This window comes from Eubalaena glacialis, chromosome 6 (assembly GCF_028564815.1).
Source record: "Eubalaena glacialis isolate mEubGla1 chromosome 6, mEubGla1.1.hap2.+ XY, whole genome shotgun sequence".
NCBI lineage: Eukaryota > Metazoa > Chordata > Mammalia > Artiodactyla > Balaenidae > Eubalaena > Eubalaena glacialis.
The window spans coordinates 126,570,215-126,597,289 of NC_083721.1; the positions used below are offsets into that span (position 1 = coordinate 126,570,215).

Here is a 27,075-nt window from a genome sequence, read left to right on the forward strand (position 1 = left end):
TCTAATGTAACAATTTGCTGTTGAAAAATAAGATACTCTCTTTTTCTAGATACCTAAAAAGTTCTTTTTCTTTGAAATACAGCAGTTTTACTAGAATGTTTTGGTATTTGTCATTCTAGGTTGATAGTCTCTTTTTTCTTTTATTTCATGAACATTTTCTTGACTTACTTAGCACTTAGTATTCTGTTCCCTTGCCTTGATTTTCTTCTTCAGATACTCTTATTGTCTATATATTCTTTGCCTACCTCCAATATTTCTAATTTTCTCTTGAATATCAATTGTGGGAGTCATACGGGCTAGATTGTTGTAACCTCTTCAGTCTTTGTTGCAGCCTCTTGCACTCAGCTGGTACTGAGAGGTCAAAACTTCTCATTTCAACTGCTGCTCTCAAATTGGCCTGTTGTGCTTTCTAGCAAATTCTTGTTGCCTATTTTGGGCTTATCCTGTTCTGAGTTCCATTAAATGCAGCCTCATTGAATGTTTCTTTTTCTGCCCACACAGACACTACTGTGTAGGCCTTTTGGCTATTGGTAGTTTGTATTCTGGCATTTGTTGAAGGTACTTTGTCATCTAGTTTTGTTGTAAATGTTGTCAAGGGGTTCAGGTTTTGCTGCCTAGTTGTTCCATCAGTTTTTATGTGGGGATTTGGAGAGTTTGAGAACTATGCTGCTATTGCTGTCTTCCCAGACTCCCCCATAACTGGGGTGTGTGTGTGTGTGTGTGTGTGTGTGTGTGTGTGTGTGTGTGTGTTTACAGTCTGTATGAATCAGAATTTAAATAAATTGATGTCTTTTATAATCTGTAGATTCCCCCTCTGTATGTCGCTCACTCTTTCGCTCCTCTTTTCCCTTACAAATTATTAGTTGAAGAAACCACATTGTATGTCCTGAAGAGAAATCCTAAAGATTTTGCTTATCGCATCTCTCTTGTATAGTTTAACGTGTTCTTCTGTCCTCGGTATTTCCTTCAAACTGGCAGGTGGAGCTGGAGTCTTGAACAGATTCAGCTTCCATGATAGGTTGTACATTCAAAAAACAAACAAAAAACTTGATGGGCCAGCTCAAGGAAAGCAAACAATACAGAAACAGAAGCACTCCATTTGCAAAGTTGACATTGAAGAATAGGCAAATCTACAGAACCAGAAAATAGAATAGTGGTTGCCAGGTACTGGGGGCAGGGAGGTTGAGGAATGACTGCTCATGGGTACAGAGTTTCTTTTTAGGATGAAGAAATTAGGTTGTGGTGATGGTTGCATAACTTTTGAAAACCACTGAATTGTATACTTTAAAAAGATGAAGTTCATGGTATGTGAATTGTATTTCAATAAAGCTGTTATCTTGTAAAAGGAAGTTCGATTTGAAAAAGAAGAGGGTTACCTAATTGTCTGAGACTGGTAGGAAGGAGAGTTGGCTTGGGTACACATGCTGATAAGTTTGTAAGTGACCTCTCCCACTAGCTGTAGACTAATATATTCAACTGTCTATTGAATATACCCATTTGGATGTTCTATAGGCATGTCAAACTCAACATCATTGCTGCCCGATAGAATGTAATACAAGCCACATGTAAGTTTTAATTTTCCAGCAGCCAATTTAAAAAGTAGATGGAAATATGTGAAATTGATTTTATATCTTTTATTTAATCTAGTATATCTAAAATAATATATTTCAGCATGTAGTTAATATAAAAATTATAGATGAGCTCTTTTACCTTCATTTCTCATGAAGGTCTTTGAAATGCAGTGTGTATTTCACACTGACAGCATACCCAATTCAGACTTGGCACATTCCAGGTGTTCAATAGCCACATGTGGGTTACACCTAGAGTACTGGACAGTGCAAATGAGAAGGTTCATAATGGAATTCATGAATTCATTCCTGTCTCCTTGATCTCAGTAAATGACCCCTCCTTTTAAGGATCATTGTCCTATTTCTTCTTCCTTACAATCCACATCAATCAATCGTTTAGTTCCACTGATCTTTTTTTTTTTTTTTGGCTGCGTTGGGTCTTTGTTGCTGCGCGTGGGCTTTCTCTAGTTGCGGCGAGCGGGGACTACTCTTTGTTGCGGTGCATGGGCTTCTCATTGTGGTGGCTTCTCTTGTTGTGGAGCACAGGCTCTAGGCACGTGGGCTTTAGTAGTTGTGCCTCCCGGGCTCAGTAGTTGCACAGTGCGGGCTCTAGAGCGTGCGGGCTTCAGTAGTTGTGGCGTGCAGGCTCAGTAGTTGTGGCGCACGGGCTTAGTTGCTCCGCAGCATGTGGGATCTTCCCGGACCAGGGCTCGAACCCGTGTCCCCTGCATTGGCAGGCGGATTCTTAACCACTGCGCCACCAGGGAAGTCCTCCACTGATTTTTATCTTTAACATTTTTGCAAATCCATCTCTTCTTATCCAGTCCTACCAGTTTCCTGAATTCCAGAACTCAACATTGCTTGCCTGGGCTATTACAGTAGCCTCTCCACAGGTCTTCCTGTTTCTGCTTCTGCCCTTCGTGAGTTACTCTGCTGCCAGAATCTCTGCCTCACTGAAAATTTCACCAGGCCACTCCCCTACTCAATATCATTTAGTGGCATCACAGTATTTCAGTAGTAGTCTGTGACCACAATGAGTACTACACAGATGGTTGGGAATGTGGGAAAAAGAAAGTAGACATCTGTCCTTATTCTTCTGAAAAGTACATTTAGCATCTATTTCTTAATGGACATAACACAGTAGAACATGTAAATAACTTATAAATGAATATAATTATACTGATGGAATATGATAAAGTCTAGGTTCCTTTGCATAGCAAACTCCCCATTTCCCCTTTCCCTCCGGCCTCTGGCAGGCACCATTCTACTCTCCGCTTCTGTGAGTTTGACTATTTCAGATAACTCATGTAAGTGGAATCATGCAATGTTTGTCCTTCTGTGACTGGCTTATTTCACTTAGCATGATGTCCTCCAGGTTCATCCATGTTGTCACATATGGCAGGATTTTATTCTTTTTTAAGACTGAATAATATTCCTGTGTGTGTGTGTATGTGTGTATATATACACACATACACACACACACCCCCCACGTTTTCTTTATCCATTCATCCATCTATGAGTTTTCCATATCTTGACTATTGTGAATAAAGCTGCAATGAACATGACCGATATATCTCTTTGAGATCCTGATTTCAATTCTTTTGGGTATATACCCAGAAATGGGATTGCTGGATTATATGGTAGTTGCATTTTTAATTTTTTGAGGAACCTCCATATTTTTTTTCCATAACAGCTGTACCATTTTTCATTCCCACCAACAATGTGCAAGGGTTCTATTGTAATTTCTCTACACTCTCACCAACACTTGTTATCTTTTTTTTTTTAATAATAGTCATCCTGACAGGCATGAGATCATATGTCATTGTGGTTTTGATTTGTGTTTCTCTTATGATTAGTGATGTTGAACACCTTTCCATATACCTGTTGGCCATTTGTATGTTTTCTTCGGAGAAATGTCTATTCATGTCCTTTGCCTATTTTTTAATTGTGTTATTTGTTTTGCTGTTGAGTTGTAGGTGTTTCTTAGATATTTTAGATATTAACCACTTACCACATAAAGGGTTTGCAAATATTTTCTCCCATTCCATGGATTTCCTTTTCATTTTGTTGATTGTTTTCACTGATTCTTACTCCAGGAAGACTTCCTCCGGTTAGACTAGATATCCCTCTTCCCAATTCCCATAGAACATTGTGAATAACTCTGACTTGGCACTTATGTTATTATATTAGAATTATCTGTCATTATATGTCTGTTTTGTCTCTCTTCCAGCCTCAAGACTCATTGAGGGAAAGGATTTTGCCTCAGTTACCATTTTTGTACTTCTGGTCCCTAATACAGTTCCTATTATATAATTGGTACTCAGATATTAGTAGAACTAAACTGCGCCCCTGAAATTTTAATGATTAAGTTATCAAAGGTTAGACCTAGGCATTAACCTAACTTAAGATAACCAAAGATGTAGACTCGTTATTAATACCAGTGACCTCTGATTGAAAATTGAGTAGATAACTGAACCTGAGAATAGTGGTACTTTTAATTTTAGGTGGAAAAAAAAAAAAAGCTGTAGCATACATAGAATACAAAATGATAAGTATTGAGAATATGAACTCTGCAAATGCAGAGTTTTTGTCTGTTGTTTTCACGGATCTTCTCCCAGTGTGTAAAACAGTACCTGGCACATAATAGTAAATAACTGGTCAGTAAATATTTATTGAATAAATGAGTGGGCATAGAAAAGCACTCTAGCTTTACACTTTATTAGGCTTTTAAGGCAAAAATTAAGATTAAAACATTTCCTTATCTCTAATTCAATGTGAAATTTATCAAATTCCTGTCTTCTCACATTATTTTATGTTTTGTAAAGGAAATCTCTAATAAGCATAATGGAGTATAATTTTTTTTTCTCTTTTAGCAAACGAAGCAAAAAAGGAGATAAAAATGGAAAGGGCTTGAGACATTTTTCAATGAAAGTGTGTGAGAAAGTTCAGCGGAAAGGTACAACATCATATAATGAAGTAGCTGATGAGCTGGTGTCCGAGTTCACCAATTCAAATAACCATTTGGCAGCTGATTCGGTAGGTAGATCATGCACTTGACGTTGACTGTGATGAGTGATGCAGCAGTGTACCTCTCTGGGTTGTCTGTGTCAATTCAAGGATTCAGACAAGCTAGGGAATCCCCAACTCCTCCTTTACTTGAGGGTTTCATATTGTCTGTTGGGGAATTTTGTTGTTTTGATATTTTGTTGTTTTGTCTTAGAAAGAATTCTTTTACTAATTTATTTAAACATAAAGATGGACAAGTATTTTTTAAATGTCTTTGGGGTTATTAAAGAAACATACTTTTTAAAAATATGCTTTTTATATTTGAATGACTTCAGATACATTTCTGAACCTTTTAGTGTTTCTTCTATGTCTAAGTCAATAAGAAAATTTTATCTCATTTTTAATTGAAAAAATACTACATGAACATGTTTATAAAAATTCACTTGTACCGAAGAGTATGTAATAAAAAATATCTCTCTTCTACCACAGACCCTAATCTGCCTCCCCAAAGGCACTATTCACTATTACCAGATTCCTGAGTATCAGTCCAGACATTCTTTATGCATATATATAATAAAATTTATTTCTTTTATTATTGTAAACACAAATGTGATTATGCTTTTGTATGCTTCATTTTATTTTATTCATTTATTTTTTAAATTTATTTATTTTATTTATTTTTGGCTGCGTTGGGTCTTCGTTGCTGTGCGTGGGCTTTCTCTAGTTGTGAGTGGGAGCTACTCTTCGTTGCGGTGCGCGGGCTTCTCATTGTGGTGGCTTCTCTTGTTGTGGAGCATGGGCTCTAGACGCGTGGGCTTCAGTAGTTGTGGCACACGGGCTTAGTTGCTCCACGGCATGTGGGATCTTCCCAGACCAGGGCTCGAACCTGTGTCCCCTGCATTGGCAGGCGGATTCTTAACCACTACACCACCAGGAAAGCCCGCATGCTTCATTTTAAATTTCATTTTCTTAACAATATTTATCTTAGAGCCTCTTTTTTAGCACGTATAAATCATTCTCACTTTTTAAAAATGGAGATAAAATTACATGCAGGGAGGGAAATACACGTCTTAAGTGTACAATTAAATTATTTTTTCCTTATCTATTGTGGAATAATTTACATACAATAAGATGTATTCATTTCAAGTGTAAAGTTCAGTGAGTTTTGACCGTTGTATGCACCTGTGTCATCACCACCATAATCAAGACACAAAACATTTACATCACTCCCAAAGGGTTCTTCCTGCCTTTGTCATCCATCCCTCCCTTGCCCTCTATCCCCAGGCAACTGCTGATATGCTTTTTATCATTATAAATCAGTTTGCATTTTATTTAAATGTAGTCATACTATATGTATTCCACAACAATATTAAGTAACAGTAGTAACAGTAGTCATATTGAATCTTTAATTCTTGACTTTAGTGGAAATATTTGTAGTTTTGCAACCTTAATTATGATAAAGGTTTTATTTTGAGGTGATAGTAACCATAACTTAATTTTTTAATGAATGTTTATTTCTTTTTTCTTAATTAAAACAATTAGGGATGGATGCTGAATTTAATCAAATTCTGGATAGTTTCCTGAAATTTTAGGATTTTTACACTGTTTTTTTTTTTTTTTTTATGGCTGTGTTGGGTCTTCGTTTCTGTGCGAGGGCTTTCTCTAGTTGCGGCGAGCGGGGGGCCACTCTTCATCGCGGTGCGCGGGCCTCTGACTGTCGCGGCCTCTCTTGTTGCGGAGCACAGGCTCCAGACGCGCAGGCTCAGTAGCTGTGGCTCACGGGCCTAGTTGCTCCGCGGCATGTGGGATCCTCCCAGACCAGGGCTCAAACCCGTGTCCCCTGCATTGGCAGGCAGAGTTTCAACCACTGCGCCACCGGGGAAGCCCCTACACTGGTATTAATGAATGAGATTGGTGAGGGTTTTTTTTTACTTTTGTTTTTACCATCTTTGCTGTTTTTTTAATAACTTTTTTCCCTTTAGTCTGCAGTTCACATATGAGTCCCAGACTGGTTTCTCTTCTGGCTTTGTTATTCTTTCAGTGTCTTTGTCAACACAGACATTTCTCCCAGTAGCATATGCAGTTTGATCCTTATCCAGTGAGTACACGTAGGCCTTCAAAGTTCCTGGTTCTCCAGCATCAGAACCTGGGTCCTCCTTTTTGACTGCACCCACGTCTGTCTATGCTGGGACTCTGCCGCCTTGGTCCCATCACCCTTGAGGTGTCCTTAGGCCAGGAATGCCAAACACATTAACATGCCAAGTCTGAATAAATACGGGAACTATTTCGATCTTAGCGTTGAGAGTAGGGAAGCAGACCGTGTCCGAGTTCTGTTACAAAGAATGCTGTGCTCGATTAGCAACGTCTGCCTTGGCAACACTCACGAGACATGTCGGGAATGGGGTATTGGGAGACGAGGCTACGAGCTGGCCCAGATTCAGAAAGGGACAAGGGGTATATTCCATCCTCGCCTTAGGTGGTGGTTCTGCTGCCCAGGCTGCGTTGTCTCACTGGCCAGGTGGCTGGGGAGGCCGACTGAAGGCCACGAAGCTTCAAACAGCTTCCCCAGGCTCTTCCCCAGGTGGAAGAGCAGAAGCCCCAAGCTAGAGGGAGCTTGGCAGGGCAGCCCATGCAGGGCCCTAAAGGGGTGTACATGCTGCAGGCTACCCTGGCATTAGCTCCTTATCCTCTGGAGTCAGCCTCATGCAGGCAAAGGCAGCTGGATGGCTGTCAAAGAGGTAGATGCAGCTCAGGGGTGAAAACACTTTTCCTTGGCACTTACCCAGAAATAACCTTAATCTCTGGATAAACTTTCAAAAATTCCCAGTCCAAACTAAAATGGTTTACCTCCAAGGTCATGAAGAACCTAGGGGCAAGACGGGAATAAAGACACAGACCTACTAGAAAATGGACTTGAGGACACGCGGAGGGGGAAGGGTAAGCTGTGACAAAGTGAGAGAGCAGCATGGACATATATACACTACCAAACGTAAAATAGATAGCTAGTGGGAAGCAGCCACATAGCACAGGGAGATCAGCTCGGTGCTTTGTGACCACCTAGAGGGGTGGGATAGGGAGGACGGGAGGGAGACGCAAGAGGGAGGAGATATGGGAACATATGTATATGTAAAACTGATTCACTTTGTTGTAAAGCAGAAACTAACACACCATTGTAAAGCAATTATATTCCAATAAAGATGTTAAAAAAAAAATGGTTTACCTCCTATGTGCTACCAAGAAATCAAAATAGAATAAAAGGACAGTCTTGCTTTAATCAAGTCCAGAATGAGGGCACACTGCTTTGAAAAGCACTGTCTCAGCAGAAGACACAAGGGTGTGTGTAAAAGAATGTTTCTGGAAAATACCAAAGGCACCAAACATAACCCCAACTTTGCCTTCTGCGTCCCTTCCATGCCACTCCATACCCTGGGGCAGGGAAGCCACTTTGCCCAGCTGACTCTGGGCATGTCGTAGTGCTCCATGAGTGTGTCCAGGTCTCTGTTGAGTCCTCTGCTCTCGGTTTGTGGGTTTTGGATGCTTTCTTCAGGATCCTCTGCATTTGCTGCATCTCCTCCAAGGCCACCTGGGCCGAGGTCCACTTTTCCAGGCCACACCTCTTCTCCTTGTCCTTTGTGCTCATTCCCGTCGCTTCCAGGCGTTTGGCCTTGTCTTTGCTCGGTCATGCTGAGCTCTGCGACGCCTTTCAGCTTCAAGGGCCCCTTTTGGACCTGCTCGCAGGCCTCCGTGGCGCCCGTCTGCAGTTCAGTACCATCTTCGCAATTTTGATTAGTAGTGTTATGCTGGCTTTATAAAATGGATTTAGAGGTTTTCTCTGTCTCTTTACTCCATCACAGATTTAATGGCATTGGATGTCTAGTTCTGTTCCCTGAAATTTTATAGAAATAGGCCTGGTGATTTGGTGGGGAGGTAGAGTTTAGATAGCTTTTTCCGTTTCTTTTTTGGTAATTAGTCTGTTTACAATTGCTTTCTCCATTAAGAGTCAGTTTGGTATTTTATGTTTTCTTAGAATATCCTCCATTTCATCCATGCTCTCAAAATTATTTGCAATTATATTTCCAAAATAAAAAAAAACAAACGTCTCTTAGATTTGTTTGTATCGACCTCCTGTTTTGCAGTTGATTTCTGTTCTTATCTGTATTTAATAGTCTGTTCTCTTTCCTGAAGTTACTTTTGCTATTTCTCTACCCTGCAGACTATGATGTATACTTTATTTACTTTTATTATCTTTGTTTAGTAATGAAAGTCTTTATGGCTGTGACTTTTCCTTTATGTATGTATGTATGTATGTATGTATATATGTATGTATGTGGCTGCATTGGGTCTTAGTTGTGGCACATGGGATCTTCGTTGTGGCATGCGGGGTCTTTCGTTGCTGTGCACGGGCTCTTCATTGTGGCGTGCTGGCTTTTCTCTAGTTGTGGCACGCAGGCTCCAGAGTGCATGGGCTTAGTAGTTGCGGTGTGCGGGTTTAGTTGCCCTGTGGCATGTGGGATCTTCGTTCCCTGACAGGGATTGAACCCTGCATCCTCTGCATTGGAAGGCCGATTCTCAACCACTGGACCACCAGGGAAGTCCCGCCTTTTCCTCTTGTGCATGGCTTTAGCCATATCCCATTGATTCCGATATGTTATTCTTTAGATATTCTGTAACTTTGGTTTTAATTTCCTCTTTGACCCAAGAATTGCATTAGAAAAGTTTCTTATAGTTCCAGGTGGTAGGAATTTTTGTTCATTGTCATGAATTTTTACCTTTATTACCTATGATCAGAAATTGTGAGTTGAACTTTTTCCTTTTTGGGGGGATTGCTTTGAGATTTTTCTTGTGAGCCATTATGTGGTGATTTCTTTTTCTTTTAATTACCCTGGGCACTTGAAAAAAAAAGTATATGACATTCTGATTTTCAATGAGCTTCAGAGTTCTCTAAATGGTCTCCAAGCCCCCGTGTGACCTGGCCCAGCATTACCTCTCATCTCCTACTATCCACTCCCTCAGTTACTACACTCCAGCCACACATTTCGTGGATATGCTCCTAATCAAGCCATTGCACTTGCTGTTTCCTTTGCCTGGAATTCTCTTTGCTAGGGATCCATATGGTTTCTCTCTCCTCTCCACCGAATCTTCACTCAGCTGTCACTACAATGAGGCATTTCTTCCTAGCACTTCTCAACATCTAACGTACATACATTTTTACTAAATACCCACCCCCACTCCCGAATATAAGCAAGGGTTGGGGGTTTTTTCTGTTTATTCACTGCTTTGTTGTTTTTTTCTGATAATTTGGAAGGTTTGTAGTCTGTAGTTCTTTGTGTTTTTTTTTTACAACTTTAAGCAACTTCAGTATTTTATTTCTTGAGTTATCACCTATAGACCAGTATCTGTTGATTATGGAGGGAAGAATAAATCAATATGCCTATTATTTACTCCCATCTCCCAGTTTTCCCCTCTACCACAGGATTCAGATTGAATATATTAGTGGCAGTTGTTAGAAGAATATTATTATTGTTGTTTTTATGACTTTAAATGAATATATTGTACCAAAATTGTTACTTAGTTCATCTGCTTTGAATTCATGCCCCTTCCAATATCAAAGAGGAGGAAACCAGCAGACTTCCTTTGCTGCCTCCTTGTGATATTTGTTGTTGTATTATCATTATTTCTACAGTGTCAGGATTTCTAATATTTACATTTAGTTCTATAACTTAAATCTCCCATTTATTTAAGTTTAGCTCTATACTTAAATTGATTCAGTGCTCCACCATCCTTTATTTTCATGGATTGATTGGATTTGGTTCTTATGACCCACCTGGGCACAGTGAGATAAGGGGCTTTTCCACAATGTAAGTTAACACAGTTTCCTTCATTAAGAAAGTCTTGTTAACCGCCGCCCACCCCCCCCCAAAAAAAAGTCAGCTGAACTAAACTGTGTGTGTAGTGATGCAAGTTCACTATTTTCATTGTATATTAGTAATAGTTCGCAGGTCAGCACTAGTGCATGGACCACATTTTGAGAAGCGCTGTTTACTGGAGCTTAAAACATGGGTCCTGGACTTTTCAAAGTCTGATATCCTCCTAGGCACTGCACGGCCTTAGCCACTTTGACTTCATTACACCTTTCTCATATACATACTATTATTGTCATGTATATTAGTTCTATATATATTCTAGACTCTACAAGATATTGTTTTATACAGCGAGTATTGAGATTTACCTTTTGAGTTGGTCTTCATTCCATCCTGTATCTCCAAGCTCCCATCTTAGATTATCTTTCTTTTACCTAAAGAAGGCCCTTTAGTATTGTTTAATTTAGATCTGTTGGTAACATAATCTTTATTTTTTAGTTTTTTTTTTTTTTTAGAGAATACTAATTTTTTTTTTTTTTTTTAAAGATATATTTTATTGCTTGATTGGATTGATTGTTATGTTGGGTCTTCGTTTCTGTGCGAGGGCTTTCTCTCGTTGCGGCAAGTGGGGGCCACTCTTCATCACAGTGCACGGGCCTCTCACTATTGTGGCCTCTCTTGTTGCGGAGCACAGGCTCCAGATGCGCAGGCTCAGCAGTTGTGGCTCATGGGCCTAGTTGCTCCGCGGCATGTGGGATCTTCCCAGACCAGGGCTCGAACCCGTGTCCCCTGCATTAGCAGGCAGATTCTCAACCACTGCGCCACCAGGGAAGCCCCTTAAGATTGTTTTATGTTTTAGATTGCTTGAAAGTATCTAGTTCATCTTTACTTTTGAAGGATACTTTCACTGGGTGTACAGTTCTTTCAGGACTTTGAAGATATTATAATAATATTAATTAAATATTGTAATATCCTGTGACTGTATCTTAACCTTTAAAATTTATCACTCAATAAAAATATTTTTTAGCAGGCTTATGACCAGAAGAACATTAGGCGAAGAGTTTATGATGCTTTAAATGTGCTAATGGCAATGAACATAATTTCAAAGGAAAAAAAAGAAATCAAGTGGATCGGCTTGCCTACCAATTCTGCTCAGGAATGTCAAAACCTGGAGGTAAGTGAGGAAAGTCTGTTTCCAGATAGTAGTTTGCTTTCTTTTACATCAGAGACATTTTAATTTAGAAATATAATCACATAGTATTAAAATATTCCTAATTGTTCATGTATACTATGCCTTTTTTTTAGCAGATTCTTCTATGTAGAATTTTAGAACTGGAAGGAGATTTAGAGAAGTCTAGTCTGACTCATGTCCTGATGAAACCGAGGGACAGAGAAATTAAATGACTTGATTTTTACTGTTTTTTTGGAGATCTTTATTTTATTCTAATTTCATTCTGAGCACTCTACTAATAAATGTTTGGTGACTCGTGTGATAGAAATGCTCTCTTATTTGATGAAATGTTTGCTGTATCCATCCAAAAAAATGGATCGAGTTGGCTGTTTATTTCTTGTATTTAACCTTTGACTCTAGAATCAGTGGCAACAGAATGGTATGGTATTTCATTTGAATCCTTATTGGAATGTTCAACTTACACGAATTTGTGGATGATATATGCCAAAACATTGTTTATTCTGTTGAGTTTAATCATTAGACAAAATCTTTCCTAAGTGAGCATGTGTCCTGACATACTATTTCTAAATTGATTTGACGTAATTTTACTGTCATGGCCATTGAAGGTAATAGACCAAGGCTGACTACAGCTTTAGAGGTGAATATGGTTGATTTCGTGTTTTTTTTAGTCCCTTTTTCCCTCCAGCAAATCAAAAAATTTTGGTATTATTACACTTGTGGATGGAGGGAGAAACCAGGCAGACATCAGACGTTCTAGAATAATGTTCTTCATGTGCTACGGTGGATATGTCCTTTTTTCTCCTCCTGATAGAGTGAAATTTGAGGGTTATATTAATTACCAGTAATATTAAGCCGATAACAAAGACTCAGGAAGCAGTAATCTATTAGCATCTACCATGTGCTTAAACAAAGATTATACGAGACAAAATCTCTGACCCCAAGGAGCTTTCATAGTAATTGAGGAGAGCAGAAAGGTAAAAGGAGTTAACCAGAAATGCGATGACTCCTGCGAAAGGAGTATGTACAGATTGTCTGGAAAGGGAGATAAGGGAGGGCTTTACCAAGAAAAAGAAATCCCTGTGCTTAGTCCTGAGGGAGGAGTAGGAGTTTGCCAAGTGGTTTAGGGCAGGGAGGGCTCTCCAGGCAGAGGCACTGCCTGGGCTGAGGCAGGCTGAAGAGGGCATGCCCGCAGTGGGTGTGGCCAGGGTACAGGCGAGGAGAGGGGGCATAGGTTTCTGAGTGCTAAAGCAGTAGGGACCTGATCCCATAAACAACCGAAGCTGCTGGAGAATGATAAGGAAGAGGGCTGAGGGCGTGTGTTCGAAAGGGTCACTCTACTAGTGGGTTGGAAGTTGAACTGACAGGAAGATGAGGAGGGAAAGTGAGGGCGGGTGGGTTGGAGCGGGGCTGAGTTCTGGCTGTGGCAGTGAGGCTGGAGAAGTGTTTTAGAGGCAGCATCAGTACAGCTTGACCTGGCTGGGTGCAGAGCATGAGGGGCAGATGGGGGCTGCCCTGTCGCAGCTTCAGACACAGGAGGAACCCCCTGCAGCATCTTTTCAAACGGGGGAGAGCACAGATTTTACAGTGGGTCTTCAGTGTTTTAGGATTCAAGTGTGGTAGTGGTTAGAAGGCACCATGAGAGAAAGCATCGGTGCGGACTAGATGGGGAGCAAACAAGAAAGACGCTGCTTAGTGCCCTGGTGGCCCAGTGGTCAGGACTCGGCGCTCTCACTGCTGTGGTCCCAGCTTCCATCCCTGGTTGGGGAACTAAGATCCTGCAAGCCACGCGGTGCAGCCAAAACAGACAAACAAACAGAACATATTTATGGGACTTCCCTGGTGGTCCAGTGGTTAAGACTCCACGCTTCTGGTTGGGGAACTAAGATCCTGCATTGCCGCAAGGCGCGGCCCAAAAAAAAAAAGAAAAAGAAATACGCTGCTAGAGTAGATAAGAAAAATGTCTTATTAGATGTCGTTGGCTTTTGCCCAAAGACACAGTGAGGAATTCATCTGCGGGAAATTCAGACCCCAATATATGTTTTCTAGGTAGTTGTGAGAGTGAGGAAAATAATAGTTGTTTGAAGCTGGGAAATTTGTCCCATAAGCATGTTTCTTACAACAAGTAGGGATTTCGTATTGAATATGTAGCCTCTCTGTATTAGCAGCTGTGCCCGTTTAAAAGGCAGTTAAACGGAGATCTTAAATGAGATCTTACCTCATTCTTGGCGGTTCATAGAGCAAAGGAATTAATAATAGGGTCTCTGAAACCAGGTGGCTTAGGTTCAAATCCTGGCTCTTGCCACTCACCAGCTGTGTGACCTTGGGCAGTTACTTAACCCTCTCTGTGCCTCCATTTCCTTACTGCAGAAGGGGTAACAGCAGTACTTACCTCTAGGGTTTTGTGAAGACGAATTAAGAGAACATGTGTCCAGGGCTCAGCGGAGTGCTGGCAAGTAGAGTAGGTATTCACCGCGTGTTAGCTGTTACTCTGATTAGCACTTCTGTAATAAATAGCAACAGGTACTGCAGAGCAAGTGTTCACTAAGGGGATGGTTGTCATTATGATGGCAGTTGCCACAGTTCTGCTGTCTTGCCTACTTGCTCACCCAACCCCAGAAGGTGTGATTTGCCTTTATTGATGTTGGTCGTTAAAACGGGTTGAGTGTCTCTAAGGAAAATTCTTGATATCTCAGAACTGGGACCTGAAAAGCGAGCAGCACTTTCTACTCTGTATATGTTCATGCTATTTTGTAACCTGTGTTTTAAAGATAGAGAAGCAGAGGCGGATAGAACGGATAAAGCAGAAGCGGGCCCAGCTTCAGGAACTTCTCCTGCAGGTAAAGAAGCAGGGGTGTGCTTCATTACCTTCTCTACCTGTATTCTGCCTCTCCCCTTACTTGCTTTGAGTCAGCGTTTTCTGCTTTGGGTGCCTTTGAGTATCTGGTGGGGCTGTGCTAGGGCAGCCTCTGCCACGCCCGAGCTCATCACCGTGCTCACGACCTGCCTGCCCCATCTCTCAGCGACATCAGGGGGCCTCACAGCAGCTCTAACGTGGAACATATTATGCAACAGTTTACTTTTGACTCTTACCCTTACTCTGAACAGAAATTATTTTAGCCCTTATTTGGAACATCAAGGAGTAAGGCTAGTTAAATTTTAGGCACTTTGAGTAAAATAATCTAATCCACCTGTAATACTTATTATCTGTGACATTATAACATAATAAGCTTTGTAGAAATACCAAAACTTAAAATGCATTTCTGTTTAGGAAAATTAAGTTTTATAGTGTAATAAGGATCCCTGTATTCTTTTTTTTTTGATAACTGTCTAGAATCTGGGTAATTTAAAAAAAATATCGTAGAGGCCTTGTATAAAATCATGTGAGGTAAAATCACAGGGTAGATGGACCTTTTTTTTCCTATTTTTGGTAATTGCAGTTGGTGTAAAAATTCACTTTGAGCAGTACAGAGAGTCATTTTCAGTCCAATCAGAAAGACTTTGTAAAATGAGCCAGCGAGTCTTTATATTTTTGTTTTTAATCAGCAAATTATCTTTATATGAAAAGCTTCCAACCAATCATGAAATCCATGTGGATTTGAATAACCATAGGTCCTGTTTTATTTTGGGTGTAATCTACTTTTCAGAAATAAAGGAAGCAATAAATTACCAAATAATTGTAACATTTCCCCCCCCCCCCAAAATACTCACTTTGTCTCATGGACAGAATAGGTTAAGTATTCCTACACGTTCCAGATTTTTGTTTTTCACTTTCTAGACGTGTATTTCTTTTTCTTTGTTCGTTTGTTTTTCACATTTACGTGCACATCAGAGAGGAAGGAGAAGACCGCTAGCCCTTCCACAGCTGCGTGTGGTCTGGGAAGGAAGGAGGGGAGGAAGTGGGGCAGGGGAGCACCAGCAGACAGAACAGAGGCTCCCCCAGCACAGGCAGCCCCGCCGTGATGTTCCCTCCTCACCAGGCACCGCCTTCCGGCTGCTCTGCGTCTGCATCTCGCGCTGGCCCCTGTGGGAACTACCTCTGGAGCAGGCGTCTTATGTATTTTTCATACTGGATTTCCAAAGTAGGCTTTGTTGGAAGAGAGCATTCTGCAGCTTAAAAGGAAAACAAAACTTGAAAGCTGACAGTTTCTTCCTGTGCTGCTCCCCGTACAGCTCTGCCTGCTGAGAGACCTGGCCTGCCTCGCCGTCACCTTCCCCGGCTGCCTCTCTGTCGTCCCTGTCCCCGCAGTGTCTGCAGTATTTCCCTCCCAACTCACAGGCCCTAAAACCCTGTGCTAGGCCTTCCTCACATTTCCTCAAAACCCTCATGGAACATTTTGGAGCTTGATTTTTGGCATATGTTATTATAAAAACCTGTTTATCAGTATGCCTGTAATTATCTGTTTATCAGAAAGACTTGGCGCTGGGCAGAATCGCCCTCATGTATGTGGGGCTTTCGCATCCCTAGATGGCCAGCACAGAGGATGAACTGGAATATTTTTTCCCCTGCTTATCTTTATACAATGAACATTGCTTTTTTTTTTTTTTTTTTTTTTGAAGTCCTAAGTTTCTTTTCCTCTACTGTCTCTCAAAGTAAATGTTTATGGAAGATTTCAACCCAGGCACAACCTAGCTGTCAACATTTATAAAAGCAAGTCTCTCTAAACATTAAAATGAAACCCCAAGTATAACGTCTAATCTTCTGGTAGACATATAGCTTATTTCTTCCTCGTAAAATTAAGCAAGTTGTCCCTAAACAGGAAAAATTTGCCTCGCTGCGGCTAAGCTAGCTTAATTTTTTTTTAACAAGTTAAGGTCACAGCTACTGACATCAACATGACCCAGGTCACTTTTACTTACATGGCACCACTTCTCTTTCATCCTTGGTGATGTGGGAGAGGAATGGTGTGAGTAGATTCTGCCTACAGATAATCTAGATGCCCTACTTTTGTCTGTATCATTGTCCCTTCCAGCCAGTAAATCTTTTCCAGAGCTACTAATGCAGGGCAAAAATGAATGTCTGAATACACCTGAAGCTGCTTAGCCTCTGAAATAGATGTTAATGAGCCTGGAAAAGAACAAAAGGCTGAAGGAAATCAATCAAAGGGCAACAAATAAGGAAATCAGTCCAAAACAAATGGGAAATGATTTTTCTTTTTACTATCCAAATAACATATCTGTATTCACAGTGCTTTGCACAAGAAAAATCTTTGATGCTATTAAATGTACACAGTATTTAACAATGAATCATACATATATAAGAACTTTTACTTACCGCTGTTTATTTCCCCCCTCTACCGAGGCCCTCCCATGGCACTAGGACCACAAAGCTAGGAAAAGTATGGGGGTGTCTCCGAGATGCTCTTTCTAGAAGAGTAAGGAAGCTAGGCAGAAGTATTCAAACATATAATTCTTTTCCCCAGTTTTACAGTTTCAGCATATTTTTCCTCTATTAAGTGAACTAAGCATTGACTATAAAATAGCCTTAGTTCGTTAGCAGCAGAAAAGAACAAATTAACAAGTATGACTTAAGTAATGTTTGGTAATGAATGGTGTTGACAGTGATGTTTCTGGACACACTGTCAGGGCTAGAATAAGTTGGTTTCCCTTCTGTTTTGTGCATTTTAAAAGAGTAAATGTTTACTTTCTAGGGAGATAGCACCCAGCCATTTTAAGATGACAGTAATTTTAATCAAGCTTCAGTTAAAGCCCAGGACCTAAAATAAATACTCGTAGGGTAAGGTTGCTAAAACATAGAAAATAATTTAAATGCATCACTACTGGGTGAGAAGAGGGAACATGCTGATGGAAGGGTTGAAAGGCTGTGACTTCAGGAGCTTTTTAAACCAGTATCTGTTCCACAAGCAGATGAAAGACTTCGGCTGCGTAAGGTCTTTCTAGCTGTGGAATTCTGAGATACATTTGCCTTATTTAAAGGGGGGTGGGGGGGCTTCCCTGGTGGTGCAGTGGTTGAGAATCCGCCTGCCAATGCAAGGGACACGGGTCCGATCCCTGGTCCGGGAAGATCCCACATGCCGCGGAGCAACTAAGCCCGTGCGCCACAACTACTGAGCCCGCGCGCAGCAACGAAGACCCAACACAGCCAAAAATAAATAAAATAAAAATTTTTAATAAATAAAGTAAAAGGGGGTGGCAGGGTCTCTTTCTTTGACTTTTGATTAATGGTTATAACTAAAAGTAGCAGCAAGATTCATTGTAAAGATTCAGGCCTTATATACCTTATAATCAATGCTAAGCCTCAGTTCCCTCATCTGGAAGATATCAGGTGGGGAGGGGCTTGGACCAGATTCCAAACTGTGCCCTAAAGATGCTTAGAAGTTCTGGGAAGGAACCTAAGCGGTGAATGAGGGCAGAGCTGGCCGGGCTCAGGACTCAGCCCCAGTGCAGCCAACCAGAGCAAGGATGCTTTCATCTGTTTTATAAACAGTGGATGTCCCAGAAGATTTCATCTGAAGAAAGCGTTCTGTGGCTTTATAAAGTTTGCATATTTCTGGGCTAGACAATCTAACGGGCGTACTTAACCCTAAACTCTCAGGAGTCTGTGTTAGATAAACAGAAAACAAGTCCTTTCGCTGTATCACTCTAAGAAGAGTCGCAGGTGCCACTGGCTCTTCCAGATTTGTAAGATCCTGTTTCTATGCTTGATGGAAACCATGGGCCCCGTTTTTTGTATTAGGATATGTTAGACACCATTTAAATGTATATTTTTTTCCCTCGAAATATATTTATTGAGTTGGATCATTCTAATCTTTTTTCTTAAATGTTTAATTAACTCGTAGGTGAAGGGCCTCTTTAAATGCATTTAATTCATTTAGTTCCAACTCACTTACCCACGTTAAATAACTATATGTGTAATTTTGTTGATCATTACAGCAAATCGCTTTCAAAAACCTGGTACAGAGAAATCGGCAAAACGAACAGCAGAACCAAGGCCCTCCAGCTCTGAATTCCACCATTCAGCTGCCATTTATAATCATCAATACAAGCAGAAAAACAGTCATAGACTGCAGCATCTCCAGTGACAAGTAAGTGGAGAACCAGCGGCAGAGGGCAGGGCTGACCTTCTGTTAACCTGATTCCTATCATTTGCAAAATAAAGAAGGTTGTACCCATTATCTGAGCCCACCAAGGCTAACTTCCTTGGGGCTCATGCAACAGCTTTTCAGACGTGGAGTGCTGTCATCTACTAGCGCTTGCTTCCTCATTCACCCTCCGCAGCCCCCTCTCTTGAGCCTGGCACTGTGCTGCCGGTGCTACAGGCATAGTGGTGCCCAAGCCAGGATGTGCATGTATGTACACGTATGTGGTGTAAGTCTGGGCAAGTCACTGCAGTAAAGTAGAGCATCACTGGGGTCTGGGACAAGGTAGGTTCACTAGTGATTACTGTCATCATTTATGGTGGAAATAGTTGAGATCAACCTGTGACACTAAAGCAGTTGTTTCTTTTGCTATATCATATTTGAGTGTGCTTCTGTTCATAATGAATGAATAGACATGAAAGTGCTAGATGCATTCTCTGCTTGCTTGCTTTCCTATTATCTTATAACTTGAAGTTTGTACTTTTTATGACCTTCATTCATTTTACTCACCCCCAACCTCTGGCAACCACCAGTCTGTTCTCTGCATCTATAAGTTCGGTTTTTAAGATCCACGTATAAGGTCCATCATCCATGTTATTGCAAATGGCAGAATTTCCTTCTTTTTTCATGGCTGAATATTCCATTTTCTAAGTACACCATATTTTCTTTATCCACCCATCCGATGATGGACACAGGTTGTTTCCATGCCTCGGCTATTATAAATCATGCTGCAATCAATGAACGTGGGAGTACAGATATCTTTTCAGGATAGTTACTTCATTTCCTTTAGACGTATACCCAGAAGTGGGATTGCTGGATCATATGATAGTTCTATTTTTAATTTTTTGAGAAACCTCCATACTGTTTTCCAGTGGCTGCACCAGTTTACATTCCCACCAGCATGTTTTTCACTTTAACTAAGATTGATGGCAATATTTATCATAGTAAGTGAGAAATAGCAGTTTTCAAAATACAGAATTTATTTGTAACTTATTTTACCCTTCATGGAAACAGTAGTGGTCTTCAGGCTGTGACCAGTATCGAGGTCGTTAAGGGCATAGGGTACAGAGTGAGGCAGACACAAGTGTGGGTTGTGGCTCCCCCATTTAACTGCTTCAAAGCTCTGTGTCCAAAGAACAAATGGGGATGATACCAGGGCCTCTGTCACTTCCTTAGCCTTGTTGTGAGGATGAAATAATATTATGCCTCTAAGAGGTCTGACTCATGGAAAGTGCTTTGTAAATATTAGCTACTTTTCCAAGAAGTCAGCATATAACTTATCATCCAAATTGGGACACGTTTGAGAGCAAAAGAGGGCTCAGGAACCACATCGGTGCCAGAGGCGTAGCCTAGGACTGTCCTGGGGACTGGAACTTCTAGTCTCTCAGAGCTACTGCATCACCGTGGGGCTTTACCATTTCTGGTTTTTCCCACTCTTTTCTCTGGCAGTGTTGCTTCCCTGTCTTGATTGCATACAGAGATTGTGGGTCACTTAAATAAGAAGGAACCAAAAAAAAGAAGAAGAAGAGTAAGAGAAACAGTAGGGGTTTCTGGAGTATTTGGTAATTAAGGCTATAGACTCAAGTAGAAATAGCAGGGACCGTGCAGGCTGTGACGTCAGAAGATGCATTTTGCAATCTTTCCTCTAGTTGTATAGTTTCTTAACTTCCCTGAGATCTCATTTCTTCCTCTGTAAAAACAAGAATTATGGTATTTAACTTGCTGGTTTACAGACGTTAAATTCATAAAGGACCAGCCCAAATGGTAGATGTATTATTATTCACACACTTAAAATTCTTTACAGAAACATGTGTCTGCAAGGACTTGTCACATGTTTTCATAAATCTGAGAATTATAGAGAATGGTTAACATATTTTCGGGAAAAACAAACTGTTAGAATTCTAGTTATTCTCTCTAGTTAGTCTCCTGTTTAGTGGGAAATCATTAAAATTCTCTTCTTTGGTTAATCTTTGAGGTCTAAAAGAGTAGCAGGAAAGTGTGGGGACCAGAGACCTAAGGGAATTACGGATTCTTGTCCTTCTTGGGTGGTTACTGACTCGTGCCCTTTCCTCGCCCTCCCCTGAGTGGAGGGAAGGAGGCTCTGAGCTGCTTGTAGGAGCTTGTTATTCAAGGCCGGGTGCAAAAGCCTGGTCTTTCAGTTACTTTGGTGATGCAATCCTTTCCCCTTAGCCAGGAGGCTTTCCCACAATGACGATTACATTTAGGAAACCTTCAGCTTTTAACGTATGCCTGAAGTCACCCCTGGGGCAGGCATCCACTCCAGATTTTGTGTGGTTTCTTTTTTTTCTGAATTTCTGTTAATGTACTTATTTAAATTCATATACTTCAAATTACTTAAATGTGGCATTTTGCTTTAAGTTTTAAATTTTGCCCTTAAGATCTAGCATAAAAAGTTTTACCCTTACGTGACTTTAGTAGAATTTCATGACAACGTAAGCCCACCCCTGTCCCAGAACTTTGCCTGCACTCTGTCCCAGAGGGGCTGAGGCTCTGGGTGATGGTGCCCCAGGGCATAGCCTGGGAGTCAGATGGAGTGTTTCTTCTTACAGTCACCTCTTTATTGAAAGCCTGTGCCAGGCAGCTGGGCATCCTGATTTGGTACTTTACAGAAACGTTTGGAAACGTGCTATGTGTTATATATGACACTTTTTTCTTGTGGCGTTTTTACTCCTTAGGCCCTCAAGACAGGATTTGGGGGTTGGTTAGTTTGTGAAAAGTCTTCCATTTCCTGCTCATCTAAGGTATGGTGTAGCTAACACTTGACTCATGAAAATGAAGTAAGCATCCAACATGCTTTTTCCTCAACCCTAGTTAGGCCAACTCATAGTAGGAAAGTTAGATATTAAATTGGAAAGGCTTTCTTTGCGTTTTTTTTTTTTTAATGACTGCTTTGCTTGCTTTATTTGTTTTTATTGAAGTATAGTTGACATACAATATTATGTTAGTTTCAGGTGTACAACATAGGGATTTGACATTTGCATGCGTTACAAAATGATCACCGTAATAAGTCTAGTAACCATCTTTCCCCGTACAAACTTATTACAATATTATTGACCATATTCCTTATGCTATATATTATATCCCCGTGGCTTACTTTATAATTGGAGGTTTGTACCTTTTAATCCCCTTCACTTATTTCACCCACCACCTTCAGCCCCTCCCGTCTGGCAACCGACCACCCATTTGTTCTCTATGAATCTATTTTTATTTGTTTCATTTTTTTAGATTCCACATATAAGTGAGATCATATGATATTTGTCTTTCTCTGCCTGGCTTATTTCATTTAGCATAATACCCTCTAGATCTATCCATGTTGTCGCAAACAGCAAGTTTTTTGTTGTTTTTTTTTTATGGATGACTAGTAATATTCCTCTGTGTTTTTGTATGTGTGTGTGTGTACATACCACATCTTTATTCGTTCATCTATTGATGGACACTTCAGTTGCTTCCATATCATGGCTATTGTAAATAATGCTTCAGTGAACATTGGGTGTGCACTTTATCTTTTTGAATTAGTGTTTTTGTTTTCTTCAGGTAAATACCTAGAAGTGGAATTGCTGGATTGTATGGTAGTCTATTTTTAATTTTTTGAGGAAACCTCCATACTATTTTCCATAGTGGCTGCACCAATTTACACTCCCAGCAACAGTGCACAAGGGCTCCCTTTTCTCCACACCCTCTCCAGCATTTGTTATTTGTTGTCTTTTTGATGATAGCCATTCTGACAGGTGTGAGGTGATATCTTATTGTGGTTTTGATTTGCATTTCCCTGATGATTAGCGATGTTGAGCATCTTTTCATGTGTCTTTTGTTCACCTGTATATCTACTTTGGAAAAATGCCTACATGGAAAGGCTTCCTTAATATGTTATCTTTTGTGACAAAGTTATAGACAGCTTTGAAAAGTATTAGATTTAGACCAAAATTTCTGTCTCCAGTCTGCCACAGCTTAATGAGGGCTGAAATTTATGGACTCCTGTTGTCTGTCACAGGAAAGGTGTTTTAATTGGCAAGTGGTTTATGTGAGATGTCATTCTTCTGAACCCAGCAGAATGACTCATTGCCCTAAACGGTAACAATTTCTAGTACTGTAGCTGAGCTTAGGTCCTCATTCTTTTATTGAATATGCAGAGTACAAAACTATTCAGACCTCCCCAATACCGCAGAAAACCCAACACTAACTTTGTTTCCTGATGCAGGTTTGAATACCTTTTTAATTTTGACAACACCTTTGAGATTCATGATGACATAGAAGTGCTGAAGCGGATGGGAATGTCCTTTGGCCTGGAGTCAGGCAAATGCTCCTTGGAGGATCTGAAACTTGCTAAATCACTGGTGCCAAAGGCTTTAGAAGGTTATATCACAGGTATGTTAACTCATGCTTTTTCAGTGTTGTCCTTGATTAAATGTCAGACCCTAACTTGCTAAAACCTTTCTCATAGAAAATTAAAGCCCACTGTATGCCCATCCTCAATTCTGTGCCCTTCCCTACCCCAAAATGTAACCTCTCTCTTGAATTTCTTGTTTATCACTACTTGCTTTTCTTTAGAGACACAAACACAAACAAATATAGTAAGCTGGAAACAATTTATTAGTTTTGCCTAATTCTCACCTTTACATAAAATAGAATCATAGTGATATATTCTTTTGTGATTTGACTTTTTTCACTCAACATCATGTTCTTTAGATTTGTCCACATGATTTCATGTAGCTGTAACTGATGCACTTTTACATAGAATTCTAGTATGCATAGAATTCTAATATGTGGGTAAAGCACAATTTATTTGTTCATTTTACTGATCATAAACCTTTAGTTTTGTTTCCAGTCTCTTGATATTTAAACAGTGCTGCTTCGAACATTCCCGTAACTGTATCCTGGTGACCGTGTGCAAGTGTATAGAGTGAGATTGCTGGGTCAGAGTCGGGTGCATCTTCATCGTTACTAGATGATGCCACAGCTTTCCAATTTGATTTTGCCAAGTTACACTCTCACCTGCAGAGTGAGTGTTATCTTCCCAAGCAGGTGGATGCGAAATGCTATTGTAATTTTTTAAAATTGAGATTTAATTCACGTACCATAAAATACACCATTTTTTTAAAAAATTTATTTATTTTTGGCTGCATTGGGTCTTTGGTGCTGCGCGCGGGCTTTCTCTAGTTGCGGCAAGCAGGGCTACTCTTCGTTGCGGTGTGTGGACTTCTCATTGCGGTGGCTTCTGTTGTTGCGGAGCACGAGCTCCAGGCACGTGGGCTCAGTAGTCGTGGCTCACAGGCTCAGTAGTTGTGGCGCATGGGCTTAGTTGCTCCGCGGCATGCGCGATCTTCCCAGACCAGGGCTTGAACCCGTGTCCCCTGCATTGGCAGGCGGATTCTCAACCACTGCGCCACCAGGGAAGCCCAAAATACACCATTTTAAAGTGTACAATTCAGTGGTTTTAAGTATATTCACAGGGTTATGCAGTCATCACCAACCATTATCTCATTCTAAAACGTCTTATCACCCCAAAAAGAAACCCCACATACACTAGCAGTCACCCTTTAGTCCTCCTTTCCTCCCGGCTCCTGGCAACCACTAATCTATTTCCTGTCACTGTGGATTTGTCCATTCTGGACCTTTCATATAAATGGAATCATATAATATGTAGCCTTGGTGACTGACTTCTTTTATTAGTGTAATGTTTTAAAGATTCATCCATCCTGCTTCATCCCTTTTTATTGCCGTTTTGTGGATATACCACATTTTTTTAATCCATTTGTTAATTGGAGGACATTGGGATTGTTTTCAGTTTTTAGCTATTATGAATGATGTTACTATAAACATTCTTGTACTTTTTTTTATGAACATAAGCTTTTGGTTCTGTTGGGTGTATACCAAGCAGTGGAATTGCTGGGTCATATGATAACTGTATTTAACATTCTGAGGAACTGCCAAACTATTTTCCAAAGCAGTTGTACTGTTTTACAATCCTACCAGCAATGTACCAGGGTTCTGATTTCTCCATATCCTTCTCAACGCTTGTTCATCTTTTTTATTGCAACTGTCCTGGTGGATGTGAAGTGGTGTTTCACTGTGGTTTCAATTTGCATTTTCCTAATGACTGATGATAGTGAGCATCTTTTCATGTGTTTACTGGCGATTTGTATATCTTCCTTGTAGAAATGTCTACTCAGATCCTTTGCCCATTTTTAAATTGGGGTGTTTTATTTTAAGAGTATAGTGAGTATACTTGAAAATGGAAACACTATGTTTTGCATGTTCTAAAATTCAGATTTTCACTAATTCAGAAATCTTGTTTATGATTGTCCTAGTTCCTAAGACTGTGGTATATTCTGCACATATAATTTGGATGTTTGGACAAAAGCATTCTTTTGCCTTTGCTTTTGCCAGTTTCCTTCATTTATAAGCATTACTACCTAGAACTAATATTAAAATGCCTTTAAAACATGATGAGAAATTCTAAAGTATATTAAGTCAAATATAAGCAAAGAGGTAGTTTTTATTTTGTTTTATGGTTTTGGCCCTTTAGTCACAACACAAGAGTCTGTTGATTGAGATTTGGTTTCTGTTGGATTTAGTTCTTAAATTCGCACCACCCGCCTCCTGCAAATGTGACCCCCTCTTCTTGCCCCTCAGCGACCCAGCCCGCCATCCTCACCCCAACCCGCTCCGTTCTCCCCTCGCTCCCCCCAGAGAAGGACCTCCTGTTTTATTAGCAGCTCAGGCATCCTAGCCGTCCAGCAGGGTCTGCATAAAGCTCTTACTCCATAAATCACCAGGACTTTATTTTAGCTCATTCTCAGTGAAAAGACTCAGGGCGATTAGGCGGGCTCTGTGGCTTTGATCCCTTGGTGACCTTGTTTGCAGACTGGGATACAGACTTTCTGGTTAGTTCAGAAGCAGAAGCGCGTGCCTTCAGCGTGTGGAGGGACAGGGTAGCTCTTGAGGAGGGTTGTGAGAACCGTTGTGTGGGTGCTGGGAAGGAAAGAGACGTCGGCTTTTCAGAGCCATTGTGAAAAGAAAAGAGCTGTGTTCTGGCAGAAGGTTTCCATACATACTAATTAATAACACTTAGCACAGGATTCTGGCTTTAATTTCATTATGTACGGACTTGTTCTTATTGTATGCGTTTAAAGTCTACTCTTCTTCTTAGAATTGAAGGGTTTTTGTTGGTGGTTTTTTTTTCCCACAGCTGCCTTAGTTCGCCTGTGAAGAAAAGATCCACAAGGCCATTTTAAGATGAATGTAGTCATTTAGTTTACTTTTTTCCTACGTGGGAAGCCTCTCACTTGGTCAGGTAGCGCCAGGATAGCGGAGTTTCCAATCCCAGTACACAGTTTCTTTTCCTTTTTGCACAGTGATTATAAAACTATTTTGATTAAATATAATAAAAGCTCATTTGGCAAATTACACTTTCTCAGCATACACTTGGTCTGATCTCACAACGTAAGTCAAATAAGATTCTTTTTTAGGAATGCGTTTCTGCTGTACCTACCACCTGTGTTGTAAACTCACCGTTGAAAGAGATGATACTCCTTCATGCAGTAACACTTAGATCTTAGATGTTCCAGTCACTGCCTTCTCTGAGCTAACATTCTAGATAAGGAGACAAGGGTTAAACAAGTCGAAGTACAATAAGAATTGGTCAAGGTTGTGATAGGAGAACTATGGTAAATGCATAGAAAATGAGATTGCAAGGACGTAGCCAAAATATTTCATACAGACTAAAACAGCAATGCCTGTTTCGCCCTCATGAAAAACGCGACTGTGCGTGGCCTTTTAAAATAAGGTCTAGTTCAAGTTATAAAGCAGAGGGTACCAGGAAGAAGACTAGACCTCTGGTGCCTAATAGCACTGAGTTCACCAGTGGTCACGAAAAGACGGCGTGCTGGGGGGCTTTGGCAAAAATGTGTCTGTCCTTCTAGCCCAAGATACTCTGACTTGACTTTGTCTCCACCCACTCGTGCTCGTCTCGTTAACACCCCGGCCAGAGGCTTTTGTGCTAAGTCCGGCGGGTGTCCAGGAGTCGTACAGCTCTCTGTACTGTGTGAGCTGCCCTCTCGAGGGCTTCTGTAAGAAAAAAGAACGAAGAGAGTCTGTGATTGGTTTAATTTGAATTCTTTCCTGCTGTAGTCTGCCTTCCTGTATTTTTCTCCCCCGCTCCCCCGCACTTATGTTCTAGAAATTTCTTTTTTCCAAGCTGAAGAAACTGGGGTTCTTCCCAGGGCAGGAGACTCGTCCGGCTGTAATTTAGAACAGGCCGATGGCCTTACTTGTCTGTGTTTTCTTCATGCCATAACAAAAGCAGCCACGGAACTTACAGAGCTGCCATC

General features: G+C 40.7%; 1 protein-coding gene and 1 pseudogene across 4 annotated transcripts in view; one reads left to right on the top strand and one right to left on the bottom strand.

The window, feature by feature from the left end:
* TFDP2 (transcription factor Dp-2) overlaps positions 1-27,075 on the top strand; it is a 158,582-nt gene that overhangs the window by 130,958 nt on the left and 549 nt on the right. For 3 of the 4 annotated variants that reach the window (XM_061194589.1, XM_061194592.1, XM_061194593.1), the window contains 5 exons: positions 4,442-4,604; positions 11,463-11,609; positions 14,396-14,464; positions 18,519-18,670; positions 22,944-23,110. In XM_061194589.1, coding sequence (XP_061050572.1) covers positions 4,442-4,604; positions 11,463-11,609; positions 14,396-14,464; positions 18,519-18,670; positions 22,944-23,110 — 698 coding nt within the window. The remainder of the gene's footprint in view (positions 1-4,441; positions 4,605-11,462; positions 11,610-14,395; positions 14,465-18,518; positions 18,671-22,943; positions 23,111-27,075) is intronic. The other variant, XM_061194591.1, reaches the window with a different exon arrangement.
* LOC133093781 (protein FAM32A-like) lies at positions 6,691-9,565 on the bottom strand (annotated as a pseudogene).